This window comes from Heterocephalus glaber, unplaced genomic scaffold (assembly GCF_053883595.1).
Source record: "Heterocephalus glaber isolate CG9 unplaced genomic scaffold, H.glaber_assembly_v1.0 deba00001569, whole genome shotgun sequence".
In the NCBI taxonomy this organism is placed as follows: domain Eukaryota; kingdom Metazoa; phylum Chordata; class Mammalia; order Rodentia; family Bathyergidae; genus Heterocephalus; species Heterocephalus glaber.
The window spans coordinates 2,451,594-2,470,952 of NW_028258354.1; the positions used below are offsets into that span (position 1 = coordinate 2,451,594).

Here is a 19,359-nt window from a genome sequence, read left to right on the forward strand (position 1 = left end):
GGTAAACATGAACTACATAGTGAGACTCTGAATGAATGAATGAATAAATGAATGTTCCATTTGAGGCCTTTGAGAGGAATACCTCCTAAAGAGCAATGGTTCCTATGTTATTGACATACAGTATATACCAAAGCTTAATTTAAATATGGAAGTATCTGAAAGAAGATAATATGTTATACAATATATAGGCCCTCATAATTGCTTTGTTTTTTCTTCTTCTGGTACTGGGGATTGAACTGGCAAGCCCTCCACCACTAAGCTACATCCTCAGTCCCTTGTCAGTTTATCTATCTATCTACTCATCTATCTGTCTATGAGACAGATGCTTGCTAAATTGTCTAGGCTGGCCTTGAACTTGTCATCCTCCTGCCTCAGCCTCCCAGACTGCTGGGATTATAGGCATGAGCTCACTATATTTTTCTTAAGAGTGCTAATGAGTACCTAGTGTATTGTGTATATTTTTTGTTGTTATTTCTGCTTATTCTAAACCTGGATAAGCCCTTTTAATTTTTTAGGCCCTTATAATTTTTTTTTTTCCTGAGACAGGGTCTCTTTATATAGTCTAGGCTGGCCTTGAACTCACTATGTAGCCCAGCTGGCCTCGAACTCAGGGGAGTCCTCCTGCCTCAGCCTCCTGAGTGCTGGGATTGCAGGCGTGCAGGTTCTTATAATTTTTAGAACACATTTATATGCATTACTCATTTGATTTATACAACACTGTGTGATTGTGTTGATGGATGTTGTCTCCACAATAAATGAAGAATGGGCCCGGTGTAGTGTCACTCATCTGTAATCCCAGCACTTGGGAGGCTGAGGCAGGAAAATTGCCACAAGTTCGAGGCCAGCCTGAACTTCATAGTGAGACCCTGTCTCAAAAAAACAAAAACAGCTGGGGATTTAGCTCAGTGGCTCAGCCGCCTGCCTCAAAAGCTCAAGGTCCCAGTACCAAAAAAACCCAAGAACAAACAACAAACAAAACAAAGGTGGAGTAAGCCTAGAGGGCTTTCGATTGTGCTACTGACAGCCTTTGGGTGGTGACTAGCACTGGAATCTAGGTCTTATGATCCTTTACTCCTCTTTCCCCAACAAAAAATTTAACTCAATACTTTCCACATTCCTTTTTCAATCACCATAGATCCTAAGCTTTTTATTACCACAGACTTCTGAAATCATAATAGTGTTATCAGCTAATTGGGCCTTGATAATTATAATCTCAAGCAAAAAAAATAAAATTGGCAAATCTTAGCTGAGCCATTTCACTAGAGTAAAGACACAATTTCCATTAGCAATTTTACAATAAATAGTGGGGCTGGGAATATAGCTCATGGGAGAGCACTTTTTTAGCATGCTTGAGGCTCTGGGTTCAGTCCCCAGCACTGAAAAAAATTTTAAAAGCAGCTACTATTATTTCTTGTTACCTTATTTATGTACCAGACACAATAGTATGTCCACCATCAGCGTCTTCTTTGGAATATTAATATTTTGAAGACCTCTGTTATTTCTTTGGGGATTCCGTACGGGAGCTGATCGAGGGAACTTTCCTTAGATGTTGAATGGCCTCTTCAGTGTACCATGAATGCGTGTGGCAGAAACTCTCCTTTTCTGCAGTCATAACTTCTGGAGCATCTGTGGGGCTGGGAACATTTGTGGGGCATTTGTAGGGCCTTCTCTCTGAATGTACGCAGAGGAGAGATCCTGGAGAAGCCAGAGCCTGACCTGTCTTGTGCTCCTTAGGATGGAGTCCACAGAGAAGTGTGAAGCGATCATCACCCACTTTAATGGGAAATTCATTAAGACACCCCCTGGAGTGCCAGGTGAGGCATCTGGTTGGGCTGAGAGCCAAGGTGCCCTCGGCAAAGACTGAGGGGCTCGGTCAGGCAGGACTTAGCTGCCCATCTGCTTTCTCTTTTGCCAGCCCCATCTGATCCCTTGCTCTGCAAATTTGCTGATGGTGGGCCAAAGAAACGACAGAATCAAGGGAAGTTTGTGCAAAATGGACGGGCTTGGCCAAGGAGTGGAGACATGGTAAGAGGACCTCTACAGGGACAGGAGTACTGAGGACATTAGGTGGAGCGGAAATCAGCATGGGGTGATTTCTGTGAGCTCAGGGCAAGCTGCAGGAATAGTGTGAAACAGATGGGCCACTTCTTAGTGTTCTCTTCAGGTATGGCTTGCATGAGCTTCTGCAGCCTGCAGTCAGAAAACCTCTGGAGCAGCTGTCCTGGGATTTGGCTGGACTTTAATCAGTGGAACTAAGTACATCCCCGGTTTTGGCATTCTGGGCTTGCTTCTGTTCTCATCTGAGCACTTGCAATGTGAACACTGTGTTCTTTCTTACAGGGTGGGATGGCCTTGACCTATGACCCTGCCTCAGCTCTTCAGAATGGGTAAGGGTGTTTAATATGATCAGGTCACCTGAAAATGACAAGGCCAATGTCCAGGCACTTGGATATTTCATCTCAATTTTTAAATCGAGTTACTAGAAAACGACTGCTGTTAGCAGTGATTTCCTCTGACTCCTAACTGAATAAGGTTCCTTCCTGCAGATTTTACCCGGCCCCTTATAACATCACCCCCAACAGGATGCTTGCTCAGTCTGCACTCTCCCCTTACCTACCATCTCCAGTGTCTTCCTATCAGGTATGTTCACACTCAAAAAAGGGCATGGTGGTTTCCCTACCATGTGTTTTAGTTGAAGGGTTATAATGCTAGAGAATACTTCGTAAAAAAGGTTTTTCCTTTCTGTATATTACGTACAAATAATGTTTACATAGAAGCATAAAATGTGATCTGTATGTGTGTATGTATATAAAAACTGTGTATACACACATAGTGTATGTGTGTGTGTACACATCCAGTTTTATAGGTATCCTCTACTTTTCCACCCCCACAAGTAAACTTATATAACTTACAATTTATAGTGTTTTCTATATTTTCTTCATGTGAAAAAAAAATATATATATATATGGTTTGGGGAATTATTTTATAAAAAATTGGACCACATTAAACATATTTTTATACTACATTCTTCTCATTTAACAATGTCAGGGCTGGGGATTTAGCTCAGTGGTTTCAGGGGCTGCCTCTCAAGCACAAGGACCTGAGTTCGATCCCCGGTACCAAACAAACAAACAAACAAAAAAACAGTGTCTTAGTGATTCTGAAAGTGTGGTCCTTGAACCAGCAGCTATTGTCATTACCTGGGAACTTTATGATACAACTTTTTTTTTTTGAGACAGGGTCTCACTATGTAGCCCAGACTGGCCCCAAACTCACAGCGATCCTCCTGCCTCAGCCTCCTAAGTGCTGGGATTACTAAGTGCTGTGGACCACCACACCTGGTTTAGCATAATTTTTTTTTTTTGGCTCTTCCATAGATCAACTGAGTTAGCAGCTCTGAGAATGAGGCGTCTAACAAGCCCTCCAAGTGATTCTACTGCAGCTAATGTTGAGATCCTTAGCTGAAATTCTGGTTTTAACAGTTGCATTGTATTTCATGCCAGAGCTCTTCAGCTGTAGCCCAGTGGAGGCTATGGACATAGATTTCGGTTTACTTTCATTTCTGGGAGCTGGAATCCCAGGAGTGGTGTTGCTGGGTTGGCTAGTGTACGGATGTTCAGGTTTACAGATATTGCCAGATTGCTTTCCACAAAAGCTGTGTCAGTTTACATTTCCACCACCAGTGTGAGTACCCTTTCCCTCCAGCCATGGTATCTTTGCTTTTAAAGAATTTCCCTGTCTTGTTGAATTAAAGCACACTGTGCATTTCTCTGTGGGTGAATTTTTTGCTTGTCATAGTTTGATTACTCTTCTCTGATTGCTGTTCATGTCTTTTGCTCATTTTCCTACTTGATTATCTGTCCTTTTCCCATCAACTTATACAAATTCTTCATATAAGTATCAATCCTCTGAAGGTTATCTGGTTATTTTTTTCTGGATTTATTCTTTGTTGACTCTATGGTCCTAAAGACTTCCATATCAGGATCACTTGGATAGTTTATTAACACACTGAGGGGCCAGAGATTTAGCTCAGTGGTGCCCCTCCTGGCTCACAAGCCCAAGGTCCTGAGTTCCATCCTGGGTACCAGAAACGAAACAAGTGAACACCTCCATTGTGTTCTGGGAACAGAGCTCAGTGGTACAGCACTTGCGTACCAGGTTTGAACCGGCTTCAGTCTCGGGGGAACCCCCCACCAACCTAGGTTGCTGGGCACTGCACCCAGGGCTTCTGATTCAGTAAGTCTAGGGTGAGAGGCAAGTGTGTTTTGCTTTGCTTGCCCGCTGGCTTGCTTTCTTTCCTTACTCCCTTCCTCCTTTCTCTCCCTCTCCTCTCCCCTCTTCTTTCTTTTTTTCTTTTTCTTTTTTTTTTTTTGTGGTCCTGGGGTTTTTGCTTTTTTAACAACTTCCTAGGTAATGCTGCTGTTACTGCTGGTAGTCCACAGACCATATACTATGCGAGTCATAAGCTTTTGCCATACAAAAGCTTAAAACTTGTATATAGTTAAAAGTGTCTTTTTTCTTTTCTTTTATATCTTTTGAATTGCCTTCCTAATTAAAAGTGCTAGTGGGGGCCGGGGATTTAGCTCAGTGGTTTCGCCGCCTGCTATGCAAGCGCAAGGACCCTAGTTTGATCCCCGGTACCAAAAAAATAAAAAATAAAAATTAAAAGTGCTAGCGGGCCCCAGTCTCTTGTACATAAGCATTTCAAGATTTTTATTGTTTAACTTTTTTTTTGGTACAGGGGATTGAACTCAGGACCTTGTGCTTGTGAGGCAGGTGGTGACACCACTGAGCTAAATCCCCGGCTTTATTGTTTAAACTTATATGTGGGATCATCAGGAATTTATTTTTTGTATATAGCATAAGATAGGGGTCCTGTTATATATTCTTTCAGAATGTTAATCAGTTGTTCTAGCATCAAATTATTAAATAATACATCTTTTTCCCATTTAATTGAAGTGCCCTGGCAACTTCTGTGTCTATAGATTTGCCTATTTTGGATACTTTATATAAATGAACTCATAAAATATGTCTTCTTTTGTGTTTGGCTCCTTTTACTGAGCATGTTTTCAGTTCGTTCACATTGTAGTGTATATCAGTACTTCATTCTTTTCTATGGCTGTTGCCACCTTTTGACCTATTATAAATAATATTGCTGTGAATGTTCCCATACAAGTTTTTATGTGGTTATGTGCTTTCATTTCACCTGGGTGTATAACTAGGGGTAGTTAAACCCTGTGTTTAACTTCTTGAGGAACTGGTTAAGTGTTTCCAAAGTGCCTGTGCCATTTCCACCAGTCTGTGGAATGCTTGTCGCCCTGGCTCTTTCATGACAGCTGTGCTGGGAGTGTATATTGTGTCCTACTGTGGTTTTGGTCTGCATTGGAGCCTCTTTCATGTACTTTTGGCCCTTTGTATATCTTCTGATATAAATGCCTTTCCACAGCCTTTGCCCATTTTTATATTTTTTTCTTCTTTTTAATTTTTTTAACTTTTTAAATAAATGTTATTTTATTTTATTCCTTTCCCCCCAAGCCCTCTCCCCTCCCTATATACAGAAGCTTTGTATCCATTTTTTCAATTTTCACTTTTTTCTTGTCCCTTCCTTCCTCCCCCACCCTCCTCCCTTGTTCCCCTTCCCATGTGAACACTTTCTTCCCATTTCCCAACATCCATTATACATCTCAGTCCTTATTTCCACTTTCAGTTTCTCACACCAGAGAAACAACACGGTAGTTAAACATGTGTATCTGATTTATTTCACTTCTTTGCCCATTTTAAAAACTGGGTAAGGGGCACGGGGATTTAGCTCAGTGGCTCCACCGCCTGCCTCACGAGCACAAGGACCCGAGTTCTGTCCCTGGTACCAAAAAAAAAAAAAAAGAGAGAGAGAGAAAGAAAACTGGGTAATCTATTGAGTTATAAGAGTTACGTGCCTGGCAAGCACAAGGCCCTGAGTTCAATTCCCGGTACTAAAAAAGAAAAAAAAAAGACTTACTAATATTTTAAAGAATTTATTCTTAATGTTTTTATATTCTGTGAGGGAGAATTCCACCAGCTTTTGGGGAGCCTTGCTGACCACGATTAGATCACCGGGATGAACAGTATTTCTAGGCACCTAACATTTTTGTTTGTTTTTGCTCACATCAGAGAGTGACTCAGGCATCTCCTCTGCAAGTGCCTAACCCGTCTTGGATGCACCACCAGTCGTACCTCATGCCTCCCTCAGTGAGTGTTCAGATGTGGGCAGAGGCAGAGGTGAGGGGCGGTTGGGGGGGGGGAGCAGAGGGCTGGGAGGGTGGGAGGTGTGGGTGTGAGTTCTGGCTCAGCCCAGGTGCTGGCTGATGGTGAGTCTTCAAATTTTGTGCGATTGTTTCTCTTAGACTGGGTCCCTCCAGACTGCAGGGCTGTGTACCCACTCCTGCTGCAGAGCTGGGTTGCTGCTCACTAAGGTTTTTGGTTTTGGGGTTTTTTTGGTACTGGGGATTGAACTGCGGACCTTGCACTTTCGAGGCAGGTGGTGGTAAATACCCACCTTGGGCTCACTAAGGATTTTAATTCCCAGGATTTTAAAATGTCTGTCTTCCGTGTTCCTAGTCGCCATTGATCACTGCTTTAGCAGCCTCCAGGTGCCGCCAATAACACTTCCCTTTGTTGTTGCCTCAAGGGTTCCGTTCTGACACCGGGGATGGATCACCCCATTTCTCTCCAGCCAGCCTCGGTGATGGGACCCCTGACCCAGCAACTGGGCCACCTCTCGCTCAGCAGCACGGGCACGGTAAAGCAAGGCATTTCTGACTGTGAAATCCCACAGAGCAAGGCACCCTGTGCAGGACTCCTCAGCAGAACTGCTGTGAATGCCCATGTGGCCACTGCCTGTCAGAATTAGAGATAAACTGAAAAGATAATCCATGAGCCAGAAACAGCCATTCTGCTCCCCAGCCTACCCCACTGAGCTGCTTTCTATTCACAAACCTAAGTGAATAGCTTTTCTGTGTATTAATTTTTAAAAGTATTTAAAAATTTTTTTTTTTTTTTGGTACCAGGGTTTGAACTCAGGACCTTGCACTTTCAAGGCAGGTGCCGGAACCACTGAGCTAAATCCCCGGCCCCTAAAAATTTTTATTAGTACATGTTTGCAGTACATGATTACTCTGTGTATTAATTTAAGAGTTAATACTCATTCCCTTATCAAAATAGTAACAGGAAGAAAACTTTGGGTTTCTTTCAGGGCTACTCAGTTCAAGTTTGCAGGAATGCTTAAGGGCAGGGAAGGCAGGGTGTGGAGGAAAAGCAGAAGGCAAGCAGGGAAAGAGCAGGAAAAGCCAGGCATGGTGGTACACACCCATAATCCCAGCACTGAGAGACTGAGGCAGAAGGATTGTGGTGAGTTGGAGGCCAACCTAGGCTACATAGTGAGTTCAAGACCTGTCTGAACAACATAGCATGACCCTGTCTCCCTTCTGTTTCTTTATTTTATTTTATTTTTTTTGGCACCAGGTATCGAACTTGGGTCCTTGTGCTTTCGAGGTAGTTGGCAGAACCATTGAGCTAAATCCCCGGCCAGCAAGACCCTGTCTCAAAAAAAAAAGAATAAATAAGTCACTTAGCCCAGATAGAAGCATTTTTAAGCCATTATACTTTGGAATGCTTTTTTTTTTCCCCCATGAGACAGAGTCTCAATATGTATTTCAGGGTGGCTTTGAACTCAAGGCTATCCTCCTACCTCAGCCTCCTGAGTGCTGGGACTACAGGTGTGCACCACCATGGCTGGCACTGGAACTTCTCAGAATGCTTTTTTTTTTTTGGTAACGGGGATTGAACTCGGGACCTTGAGCTTTCAAGGCAGGTGCCAGAACCACTGAGCTAAATCCCTGGCCCATGGGCATTAGCATTTTTTAAAGCTCCCCAGGTATTTTACAGGTAGCTCAGAGCCACAACTCTAAGCTTGTTGATGTTTTTATTCTAGTATGTGCCGACAGCTGCAGCTATGCAGGGAGCTTACATCTCCCAGTACACGCCTGTGCCTTCTTCCAGTGTTTCTGTTGAGGTAAGAGCATTATTTCTTTGGCATGAGGATAGGACAGTGACAGAGGCAGATCTTCCCTGTTCAATATCTTCTGCTCACAGTGATGCACAGGTTCACAAATACCTGTAGGTATATGAAGAATGTAGGAAGAAAAGACTTCATCTGCACTTGTGAATGAGTCCCTTGGCACATCTGGCTACCAGCAGTGAATACTGCCGCCTTGCACTGATGAGCATGCCTCAGGAAGAGGGCAAGGTGCCCTCTTGTAAATGCTGAGGGACTGCTGCTGGGTGTGTTGGCACACACCTGTCATCTCAGCACTGCGGAGATTGAGGCAGGAGGATCACTACGAGTTTGAGGCCAGCCTGGGCTGCATAGTGAGTCAAGGCTAGCGTGAACTACACAGCAAAACCCTGTCTTAAAAAACCAAAACCCAAAATCAAAAACTTTGAGAGACTGCTAAAGTGTTTTCCGGAGTGGCTGTACCACTTTGCATCTTTCCAGTAGTGGGGTGCTGTATATGTGCTCACACACACTCGGGGAAGAGGGGCTGGTGAGGCCCCTCAGCTTTGGATGAGTTTTAGCAAGGCTGCCTTAGTGGGAGGCAAGGAAGGGAAAGCAGAAGCTGACTGTCCTCCTTGGCTGTGGTACAGGAGAACAGCGGCCAGCAGAATCAAGTGGCAGTGGAGACGCCCTCAGACCATGGAGTCTATTCTTTCCAGTTCAGCAAGTAACCTCGGGTAAGAACCACTCTCAGGTGTGGGCTGTCCTGAGCTGGCAGCCAGCAGCTCAGCCCTGCCTGAAGTCGAGGAGGTTCTTGTGTTCATCAGCCCCCTACTCTCCCTAATTTATATGTCCTCAAGGATTTCCTCCCTGTCCTTGCTGGGTAGACATGAAGTTTCGGACTTTGGCAGGTTAACCAGGTTACAGACCATCTGTAGAGCCTGCTGAGAACTGGGCCCTTGTTTTCATGGGCCTGGGCCTGGGAAAAGACAGTGCTCCTCCTCTGTGTTGTTTCCAAACCGCTGCTGATGGGGCCTGGGGAAAGGGCCATTTTTTGTATGTGGTACATTTAAGGAGATCAAAAATTTTGTTTTCTTTTTGCAAGGAAAGTTTTTTTTCTTTGTTCTAAATTACAATGTACTTTTCTTCTGCCTCAAAGAGACAATGGTGGCTGGGAGCCTCCCCCCACCCCTCTCTTGCTCGGCAAGCGCTCTGCCGCTGACCTATATCCCCAGCCGTGTGGAGCTTCTCTGTGAGATGCGGCCAAGTTATTTGGGAAGATTTCTAATGCACTTTGTTATTATTTCTTTAAAGAAGAGAAAGAGAAAGATGTGGTGCTAGACCATTGATGAAGGATCCCTACTTGCTGAATTTAGATATGGAGTTTGACTCTGTTTTGTTTTGGTACGGGGATTGAACTCAGGACCTTGTGCTTTTGAGGCAGGCGGCGGAACCACTGAGCTAAATCCCCACCCTAGTTATGGAGTTTTAAAATATGTATGTATATATTTCAGAAAATAAGCAGATTTAAAAATTTTTCTTTTTGTAAAGCTCTTAGTTCACACACCCCATCTCCATAAGTTTCTTGTCTTTTTTTCTCTCAAGATTGTTCTTTTTTTCTTTTCCATACAGCTGAGCCTGCCTGCTTAGCCTTTTCACAGTTTTTAATTTTGTGAATTTTTTTGAATGAAATTTCATATGGAATTTGGGGGGTGGTGCTGGGCAAGGGGCAAGGTAGAACACTAAGCAGGCAGCACAAGTGGCTTTTCCCTCTGCTCTAACACTTCTTGAGAGAAAAGACTAGACTACAGCTGCAGGAAGCAGAACTGTCACCTGCTCATTTCAGAGATGACCCCACGGCCTTTGGAAGCCACCTTTGAACCAGATTTGGTTGAAGACTAGGTCTTTCCTGACAAGCTCCAGACGGATTTACTGACTTCTCTCTGCGAAAGCTGCGGCCTTGGGGTCCCTGCTTTCCCGCCTCCTGGAGGCTCTCCTCCTCTGCCGGCCTGTGGCCCTTCTCTCTCCGCTGCGTTTGCTGTCCTCCGCACAGGCCCTGTGCAGCTGTGGCCTTGCCGAGTCCACTCAGGCTCCTTCCCAACTGGAAGATCGACTGCTTCACCCACATTCCAGTGGTTCTTGGCCAGAGGTGCTTTTCTTCCCCAGAGCCTGTTGTCAATAGCTGTCAACATTTCTGATTGCCATGCCTAGGGGTGGAGTGTGTGTGCTACCAGCATCTGTTCCCTAGAGACCAAGGACACAGCTAAGCATGCCACAGGGCACAGGACATCGCCACCCTCCAAACAAAGAATTTTCAGCCCTAAACTGTCAATAGTGCCAAGGTAGAGAAGCTTTGATAGTGTTTCTCTACTTTCTGGGGTAGGATCAGTTCCCTTCTCCACCCTGGATGCACAGTGTTTTGACATTCAGTGCAACTGGTTGGGAGGGCGGAACCGGGATCCTAGAATTTTCCCGGGGTTTGACCTTTAAAGCTTTGTATACAGCAAGAGCTGCCCTGGCAAGGCCAGTAGCCACATGCATTCTCAGAGCGCTTGAGACGGGGACTGTTCTGTGTGTGCTGCACAGGGTGGGAAAGCTCAGAGCTGTCTAACTGTGCAGAGTGCCTGGTGTGTTTGGACTCCTTCCCTGGGGAACCAGGACCTCAGAAATAATTTTCCTGAGCTGGGTGTGTTGGTGCACTACTATAATCCCAGCATTCGGGAGGCTGAGGCAAGATGATTGTAAATTCAAGGCCAGCCCCTGTCTCAAAGAAAACTAAGAGAGAGAGGAGAGAGGGGGAGAGAGAGAGGAAGAAATTTTCTTGTGAAGGACAACAGGGAGCTAGGATAGAAAAACACAGTATGTCCCATCTCATAGTGTACAAGGTCGGAGATGTCTGGAAGCTGTCTCGCTCACAGCTGTCCTCTCACAAGACCTAACTGTGCACTGGAGACAGGAAGGAGGAAGCCTTTGGCCACCTGACAGAGATAATCCTACTCCTGTCTCCTCCTCACAAAATATCTACTCCCCTTCGAGGCCAGGTTCGCCTCCACCAGACACCACCAGTCGGACGAAGCAAGTGGGGGTGGGGGAGAAGCAGGTGTTGAGGCTGGTGTGGGGGAGAAGCAGGAGGAGAGCCAGGGAGGCAGCCCTGGGCTCAGCAGCTGCACAAAGAGCCTCACCCAGATTTTCCTCCCACCCCACAAGTGAGAGTCCCCATCCTCCCTTTCCTGTTTGTCCCCTGTACATCCTGGGGGTATAAGGGAGTTGGGGCAATGAATAAGACTCAAAGGAACAAAATCGCCCATTTTCCCATTGGTGCTTCCAACTTCAGGAAAAGCTTATCCAGCATAAAAGCCCCATTCCCAGTACCCTTCTAGGGTTTGGCTGGACAAACAGTGCTTGTTTTGGAATTTCTAAACCTCAGTAAAGGGAAGTATACCATAGCTACTTTCTTGCTAGTGGCCTTTGTTTGTGACAGGGTCTTATATGTAGCCCAGGCTGGCTTCAAATTTAACGTGATCCTCCTGCCTCAGCCTCCAAATGTTGGGATCACAGGTGTGCACCACCAGTGGCCTTAAGAGAGAAAACAAACCCAGAATTTTGTTCATTTGATTGTTAAGGTGTGTGTGTGGGTTCTGCCGATAGGTTTAGTGTGGGCCACCTTTCCTCACAGAAATCATTGATGTCACTGCTGCCCCTCCTCTGCCTCCTGGAACTTTTTTTTTTTTTTTTGGTACTGGGGATTGAACTCAGGACCTTGAGCTTGTGAGGCAGGCGGCAGGAACCACTGAGCTAAATCCCCGGCCCTCAGAACTCTTGATTCTGTCTTTTTGTATATGTGCTGCCAAAACGAGCACTGATTCTGTCTTTTTGTAATCTAAAAATGTTTAAATGTTTTTTTGGTTTTGTTTTAAATTTCAAAGTTACCTTCTGAGGGTCTTATTGTGACTCTACTTGTTAGATTCTATTAATGAGTGTTCTGGCTTGGGCAGGTTCAGACATGGGCAGTGACCTGCAGTTATTTTTGTAGTGGTTAATGGCACAGGAATTTCTTTTAGGTGCTTTTGGTGGAGAAACTCCTGTTTTTTCCTCTAGTTGTTAGTTCATTTTTCTTTTCCGGTACCAGGGATGGAACTCAGGACCTTGCGCTTGCCAGGCAGCGTAGTGCCACTGAGCTGCATCCCTGGCCCTGTTAGTTCATTTCTAATAGCAGGTAGTGATTAGGAGGAAGAGGGAGGTGCTGCCTCTCCTGTGGAAGGGTGGGATGGGCAGGATGGCAGGGGAGCTATGGCATGGCCTCGGGCTGGGCTCTTTAAACACTCTGTCTCACACTTCCTGAACCCTGCTCGGACTCTGTACTTCCCATCTCTCCCCGAATCATTACAGAAGCTTATACTGTAACTTTGGGGGGTGGGGGGTTACTGGGGATTGAACCTTTGGTACATCCTCAGTCCCTTTTTGAGACAAGGTCTTGCTAAGTCACTAAATTGGCTCAAACTTGTGATCCTCCTGCCTCAGTTTCCAAAAGTGCAGGTATTACAGGTGGGTGCCACTGAGCCCGGCTGACACTTACAGTAGTCTGAAAATGTTTTAGTTTTCAGTTAAATACCATAGAACATAGCAAAGCCCTTTCTTCAGCTGGTGAGTCCTTCACCAGGCTCAGCCTGCAGGTCTCATCTTGTGCCAGTGTTATTGCTGCTCCTCAAACCTGGACTGACTGGGCTGACTGCAGGAGGGTGCAGGTGGAGGTTGACAAGATTTGGGAGCAATGATGGGAAGGGATTTTTTTAGTCTTTTCAACCAAAGAATTTGAGGAGCTGCTCAGCCTGGAAAGTCTGGCGGCTCTGAAGAGATGGTAGGCTTTGTCATAACAGGGGTGGCAGGAGGACACTATGTGTGCTGAGGAGACCAGACTTGGCTGCTCCACAGGCTGTCTCTGGTTGGCACCGCGGGGCCCCATTTCTTCCTCTCTCTTTCCTAACTTGCTGATCAGTGAGCTCACTCAACTCCTCCCTTAGTGTCTCCAGGGCTCACCCTTGGTGCTGTGGAGGGAGCCCCTGCTGCAGTGTGGTGGGGATCCCCATGGCGGCTCTGATCTTAGAAAAGGAACCATTGCTGCTCTGCCACACATGCCCCTTCTGGGAAAGTGGCAGCACTGCACTCCTGAGGGTGTTTTGCCTTCTTAGCCAAGAGCAATGCACTTGGGGGGGTGGTCAGGCCCACACTCGCCCCAGCCTCTGCTAGACCTGGCTCAGTGGGCATCGGAGGAGGGTGGGTGTTAAAAAGCCAGTCTGCAGAGGTGGAACCTAAATTTTGTGCCTTATGATGTCCTTTAAACCAACCACTCCATTTCTGAGCAACTCACCTTTTAGCCTCTTCAAACATTAGCAGACTCAAGTTCAGTGAGCTTTTCCACTTCATTTCCCTTAGCAGCAAAAAGCAGGTATCTTGGCTGACATTCCAGACGGTGGAGTTTCACATGCCTTAAGGGTGAGAAGCTGATGCCCTCAACACCCCCACTTCCATTGCTTTCTGCTGGCCTGTCCACTTGTTTTGAGGAAGCCTTCACTGTCCAAGCAGAACCACAAGCTTCTTTGTCCTTGTTACTTGTCTACCTCACAATCTTACAACTCAACAAGGGCATAAGTGCCTGCCTTAACCTTTATTGGCTTTATCTTCATGAGAGTTAGGAAGATGGGGACTAGAAAGGCCTCATGAACAAATGCAAAAGCTCTTTGGATAGTTCTGGTTCTGGAGTGTCTTCCCTGAGATTCTAGCTCACTAAGCACCCTATAATAGCAGGAGCTTTACAGCTGGATCCTAGGACGGCAGGCCAAGAAGGCAGGCAGTGACCACACAGGTAACTGAATGGTAGGAGTCACCCCAGGAGGAGAATTGGTCAGTGGCTGCCATATGGCTGAGAAGGTAACCAAGTACCAAAGAGGGTGTTTGCAACGTCTACAGGGCTGGAAGCAATGTTCCTTGTCCACCTTAACGTCCAGGTAGTTTACAGTGTTCAGGAGACAAAGATCCCAACCTGGAGGTAGTAAGACTTTTCCAGGCTGAGTAAATTAAAGTCTCTATTCCATTACTGCTGTCCCAAATCCACCGACACGCCACTTTCGGGTGGGTACTCTGTTGCATGCACTTATCACCTTGGAGGAAATGTTTAATTTATACTTAAAAACACATTTTGTACATTTTTTCTTTATCCAGAGATGTTTAGTTTTATATTCTTCCTGTGTCTGTGCCAATGCTACCCTTCTAGTTTATTCTTCCTTTTCTGATCCCTGGTCTTCCCATGATTTTCCCTGTAATTTGGTAGTTTCATTTTGTCAGTTTTTAAAAAATAAACACAAAAGGCTGTGTCCTGGTGTCTCGTCCACAAGTGGAAGAGAGAAGCTGATGGGCCCATATTTGCTACTATAGGAATACAGGTGACAGTTCAAAAACGTAAAGCACATCTTACATGGTTGGAACTAAGCACATGGAATCTCACTCTACCCAGCACCTTAGCCAGACTTTTAAGGCAGAACTGTACCTATTCCATCCACACAAGCAAGGTGTGAGCCAGGAACTCTGCTTCTTGACTCATGTTCAGACAAGGGCAAACTGGGAGGTTTAGAGTAAACCTGTTTGTCTCAAAAAAAAAACAACAAAACCAAAGTCTCACCATGTATCTATGTCTAGGGTGGCCTTGAATTCCCTTCATAGCCCAGCTGGCCTCACTTGTGGAGATCTTCCTGCCTCAGCCTCCCAAGTGTTAGGATTACAGGTGTGTGCCACCATAGCACCTATAAACATGTTTCTTATGCTAAACCCAATACCCAGGCCCCTCTTAGTAGGTATGTGTGAGAACTATGCTAAAGAGTACAGAAATACAGAGTCGTTTGAATCTCTATCAAATGTGGTTTTATTCACCTGACAAGCACTTTTCTACAGCTGCACTTGTGGAACATCACATGGCAAAAACAGGAGGCTTTTTTCTCTATAGACCTTTTTTTTCTTTTTTTTTAACCTTATTAAAAATGAGATTGGTCCTAAAAATATAGAAAGAAATAAATTTAAATTCACAAAAAACTGTACATTATCAAAAAGTCACTAAAACACCACATTTGGTTATATAAAAAGTCAGTCCCTTTTGCTGTCAAAGGAACATGGAAACTTGGTGTTGGTGGTGTGGTTGCTTGCTGTTAGGAGACTGATGGGGAGAGGGAAACAAAGGGGTGGGCTGGGCTGCTTTACTTTTTAATCTGCCTTCCCTACCAAGTACTCTTGCCAATAGAGAAAATCCACCTAACTCAAGGGGGCAGTGAAGATGAGCAAAGAAAAGTCAGAAATGGCCCCTCTGATGGAGCCCTGTCCCCACCCTCTCTACCCCCAACCCCTTCAGAATGCCTGGTCCCTCGAGAGGGAGCTGGGAGTGGAACACAACGCAGGAACAGCTGAGACCTTACCCCCCATCCACCCCACCTCCAACGATGAAAATTAATCTACATTTTACGCCAGGGGAAAACTGCCATGGGGAGAAAGATGAGCCCCCAACTCGGAACAGTTCCAAATGTCTAACACAAAGTTTGTTACAGCGCAGTTATTTAGATAAAATATAAATATTTATGCATAATATAAAGTCAATTCAAATATTCTTCAATCCACTTATTTAAAAGCAAAAAAAAAAAAATCTCAAAATTAAAAGTTTTGAGGTTTATCTGACAGAAAAGGCGACTTTAGAAATAGGCTCTGGGGGAGAAGGGACACACAGGACTAAGGGGCTGCCCAGGACCTACACTGCCCCTGCCCCTGGTGGCTCTTCAGTGCTGCCAGAAGTACTGGAATGAACGCTCCACCTCCCCAGCACAGTGCCGGTGCCACACCAGTGGACATTTTGATGCCTCAGCTCTGCTCAGGCAGCCAGCAGCCACCTCCCCAGTGCAAGTACCCGTAATCTCTGGTGGGAGGGGCTCTGCCGAGCAGGAGCAGGGTCAGGGCCATGGCTATGGTCGGAGTGAGCAGTTTTCCTCTCACAGATGAGGGGCACAACTTGGGCACAGTCACATGTAGGGCAGTGAACCCAGAACCCCTCCTTCCCCCTCCTGTGCGCAGGGGTCTCTGCTGCTGGGGAAGGGGTCCTGGAGGATGAGTAGATAAAAGGAAGGAAAGCACAACTAAACCCACAGATATTCATGGGATTAAGAAAGATCCAGTTCTACCCCTCTCCCTGCAAAAACTTCAGACTCAAAGCTCCTGAGGGGGGAAGAGTACGCCTGCTGAAAGATTGCACAGTTCGAAGAGGCTGGAACAGACATGATCCAGAGAAATTGTTCCTGTGGTTTCCCAAAGACATAAAAGTGATGGTATGAAAAAATGGGAATAAAAAGATACTTGGGGAAAATGAATGGATCCCATCAAACAGGGTCAGAATCATGGCTCTCACACGCACACGCGCGCACACACACACACACACTCACATATGCACGCACAACACATCTACCTCTCTTCCACTCTGAGGCCAGTCAATTGCTACCTGACCTCCATCTCAGAGGTGCGCCCAAACTCAGCAGTAGTTGTCCCTGAGGAGTTCCCAAGAGGGAAGTTTGGGAAGCAGGTGGGGAAGGAGGTTGGAAGGCCCAAGGTGCCAGCCTACCCTCTCCCCAGCCACTGAGTTTCAGAAAAGGCTGGAAACTCAGCAAGTGAGGAGCATCCGACATTTTAGATGGGATAGCTATCAGCAGGAAGATGAGGACAAAGAGAAAGACAGGGACTTCTAAATTTTTTTCCTTTGAGGGGGAAAAAGATTTGGGGGGAGAAAGAAGGAAGAACCCGTACACAATAGTTTTATATTATTGGATGAGAAAAATCTGAAAAAATGGGGGATGGAGGGGAAGGGAAGAGAAGGAAAGCTGAGAAGAAGCAAGACAGGGAGGGTCTGCACGTGGAAGCAGCATGTCCAGGGCCCGTGTCGGTGACACGCCTGGGGGTTAAGTCCACTTTACTGGCCGTCACTGCGGGTCCGCACACAGTACAGAGTGTTTCTCGGTTTCACACATTCACTAGAACTATTGCTATTGTTAAATAACCCCAGAATGCTGGGGCATAGACAGTGAGGGAGAAGCTGGGAGGAGGAAGTAGGGACTTCTTTCCCCCTCATTTTTAATTAGGAAATAAAACAGAAAGGAAAAATTATTTTTTCTTTTTTGGCTTTTCAGTCCAGAAGGACCTCATCTCCACACCTCTTATTTGAGGAGCAAGAGGAGGAAGGGAGAAAGGGGACTAGGGATGAAGGATGTGGGCGCTGCCAAGGCAGCATCAGCAGGTGTGAATGGCAGGTTTTTTGTTTGGAAGGTGGGGGGAGAGGTCACCAGGTGACCCCCCACCTCCCTTGCCTCAGAGATTGGCCTGCTTTCCCTGATAAAACTCCTCCCAGCGGCTCTCAAAGAATTGGCGCATGATGTGCCCTGCTTTGCCCACTTCAGAGTCATCTTCGTTGAAGGTCTGGCAGTTGTCAAATACCAAGAGAGCATCAGCTGCAAACTCCTCTGAGCTGGTGTACCTGGGAGGAGCAGAGGCGGGGCTGTAAGCTGGGGAAGAGTTGTAGAGTAACAGAAGAGGAGCTAGGGAGTCACCAACATTGACCTAACTCACCCTCCTCGGAGCAGCCGCTCCCGCATGGTGGAAAAATCCATTGGGTTCTTGATGATGCGCCGGTAACCGCTCACCAGTCGTGGGTTTACAGGCTCCAGGAAAGGCCAGGCTGCATCATGGGACTCCATCTCCATCAGGATAATCCTATCAGTACAGGGACCGTGATGGTTTCATTTCAGAAGCACATGCGCACACACTGACCCCTCCCAGGCCTCTTTCCTGGTAGTTGGATTCACTCAACTCACTCGCAGAATGTGAGATCACTGTGGTTCCGCATGGGGAGTCGCCGTCGCTTGGAGGGAGGGAGCCCTTCCTCTGAGTACCGAGGTACCGATGACGGGCTTTCTCGGCCCCTTGACAGGACCCGGCGCCGGCGGCCATCAGCCTCTGGGAAGTTCAGTGAGTAAGCACTTTTCCGCTTCTGTCCTCGCTTTGGGAAACCAGGCTTCTGAGTGAATTCTTCCTCTACCTGCTGAGGATAGGAAAAGGTGAGATCAGCAATGGCTGGAGATACACTCTGCCTGCCTTCTAGTGTGTCAGAACCCCTACCTAAGTGTGTCTGAGGCTTCAAAATACCTTCCCACATAAGCCGGCATGTGAATTTATTCACATAACCCAGTAAGTGGGGGTAAAACGAAAGGAACTGAGGCTACAAAATGTAAGTGGTTTTTCCAAGTAAGGACCAGAATTCAGGTCTCCTAACAGCATGTCAGCTCATTCCAAGGTGACACTAGGGATACAGTAAGAGACATTTGTAAGACTGGTGATAAATGGGATGGAATGGATGGAATGAGAGATTTACCTGGGCCAAACAGACAGCACAGAACCAGTCCCCTTCTGGAACAGCCTCCATCTTGGGCCTATGGCAATAAATGTGGCAGCCACGGTCACACCCATCACAAAGCAGAAGAAACTCATCGTTGTCTCCCTTCCGGCAGACTAGACAGGTCTGGACCAAGGTTATGAGGAAACACAGTGAGCCCTTAAGCCTCCACCTGTTCATCAACCCCCAACACACACACACCAGCGGGTCAGCTCCTTGGCCCTTCCAGGCTCTCTGAGCCTCTTACCACTTTGTTGACAGATTTTTCCCAGGCGATGGACCTCTCCAGCTGGCCCATACACAAGCACACCTGGGCTGCACTCCGGCATCGCTCAAGTGTCTGGCGCCAGACGCGAACACGAGGGGTGATCTCATATGATCTGTAGGGAGAAAATGGAGATGTCTGGATAAGGCCAAGAATCCGCTAAAGAGAGGGGACCTTAGCTTTGCTCACTCTAATAGCAAGAATGAAGGAGTGGGAATCACTCACATCTCTTTCGTGGTGCCCTCAGGGGCCCCATTGGGTGTGCTGAGCAAGGCCTTTTCTAGCACCACCTCATGAGCTGACCAAAGAGGCTCCCTCAGGTACCGCCGCTCAACATTCTGTTCTAAAGCAGCCAGTCGCATTACAGCCAGATCTAGAGGGTTAGTACTTTTACGCTGAGGTGCCAGTCCTTCTCTGCTTCGACCTCTCCAGGTGATATCCTCCTGGGAATCAGGCAGATGCTCACAGTAGGCCAGGTCTTCACGAATAGAGTCTGGGCTAGGACATGTCCAGCCCTTCAGATGGGAAAACAGAACAAAACTCATCATAAAGGAGAAAAAGACCCATTTTAAGGTCATAGCAGGTGAATATGAA

General features: G+C 46.3%; 2 protein-coding genes across 21 annotated transcripts in view; one reads left to right on the top strand and one right to left on the bottom strand.

Moving 5' to 3' along the window:
• The window catches only part of Rbms2 (RNA binding motif single stranded interacting protein 2), a 77,244-nt gene that overhangs the window by 42,141 nt on the left and 15,744 nt on the right, over positions 1 to 19,359 (top strand). For 4 of the 9 annotated variants that reach the window (XM_087192163.1, XM_087192161.1, XM_021241464.2 and 1 more), the window contains 8 exons: positions 1,735 to 1,814; positions 1,916 to 2,025; positions 2,341 to 2,387; positions 2,547 to 2,640; positions 6,151 to 6,228; positions 6,668 to 6,778; positions 7,970 to 8,050; positions 8,683 to 9,658. In XM_087192163.1, coding sequence (XP_087048289.1) covers positions 1,735 to 1,814; positions 1,916 to 2,025; positions 2,341 to 2,387; positions 2,547 to 2,640; positions 6,151 to 6,228; positions 6,668 to 6,778; positions 7,970 to 8,050; positions 8,683 to 8,763 — 682 coding nt within the window. In that variant the 3' untranslated portion in view covers positions 8,764 to 9,658. The other 5 variants (XM_013078269.3, XM_087192160.1, XM_004861284.3 and 2 more) reach the window with 4 other exon arrangements.
• Baz2a (bromodomain adjacent to zinc finger domain 2A) overlaps positions 14,931 to 19,359 on the bottom strand; it is a 38,395-nt gene continuing 33,966 nt past the window's right edge. For 11 of the 12 annotated variants that reach the window (XM_004861279.4, XM_004861280.4, XM_087192156.1 and 8 more), the window contains 6 exons: positions 18,991 to 19,280; positions 18,748 to 18,880; positions 18,480 to 18,626; positions 17,923 to 18,149; positions 17,678 to 17,821; positions 14,931 to 17,585 (listed from right to left, as the gene is read on the bottom strand). In XM_004861279.4, coding sequence (XP_004861336.2) covers positions 17,420 to 17,585; positions 17,678 to 17,821; positions 17,923 to 18,149; positions 18,480 to 18,626; positions 18,748 to 18,880; positions 18,991 to 19,280 — 1,107 coding nt within the window. In that variant the 3' untranslated portion in view covers positions 14,931 to 17,419. The remainder of the gene's footprint in view (positions 17,586 to 17,677; positions 17,822 to 17,922; positions 18,150 to 18,479; positions 18,627 to 18,747; positions 18,881 to 18,990; positions 19,281 to 19,359) is intronic. The other variant, XM_013078267.3, reaches the window with a different exon arrangement.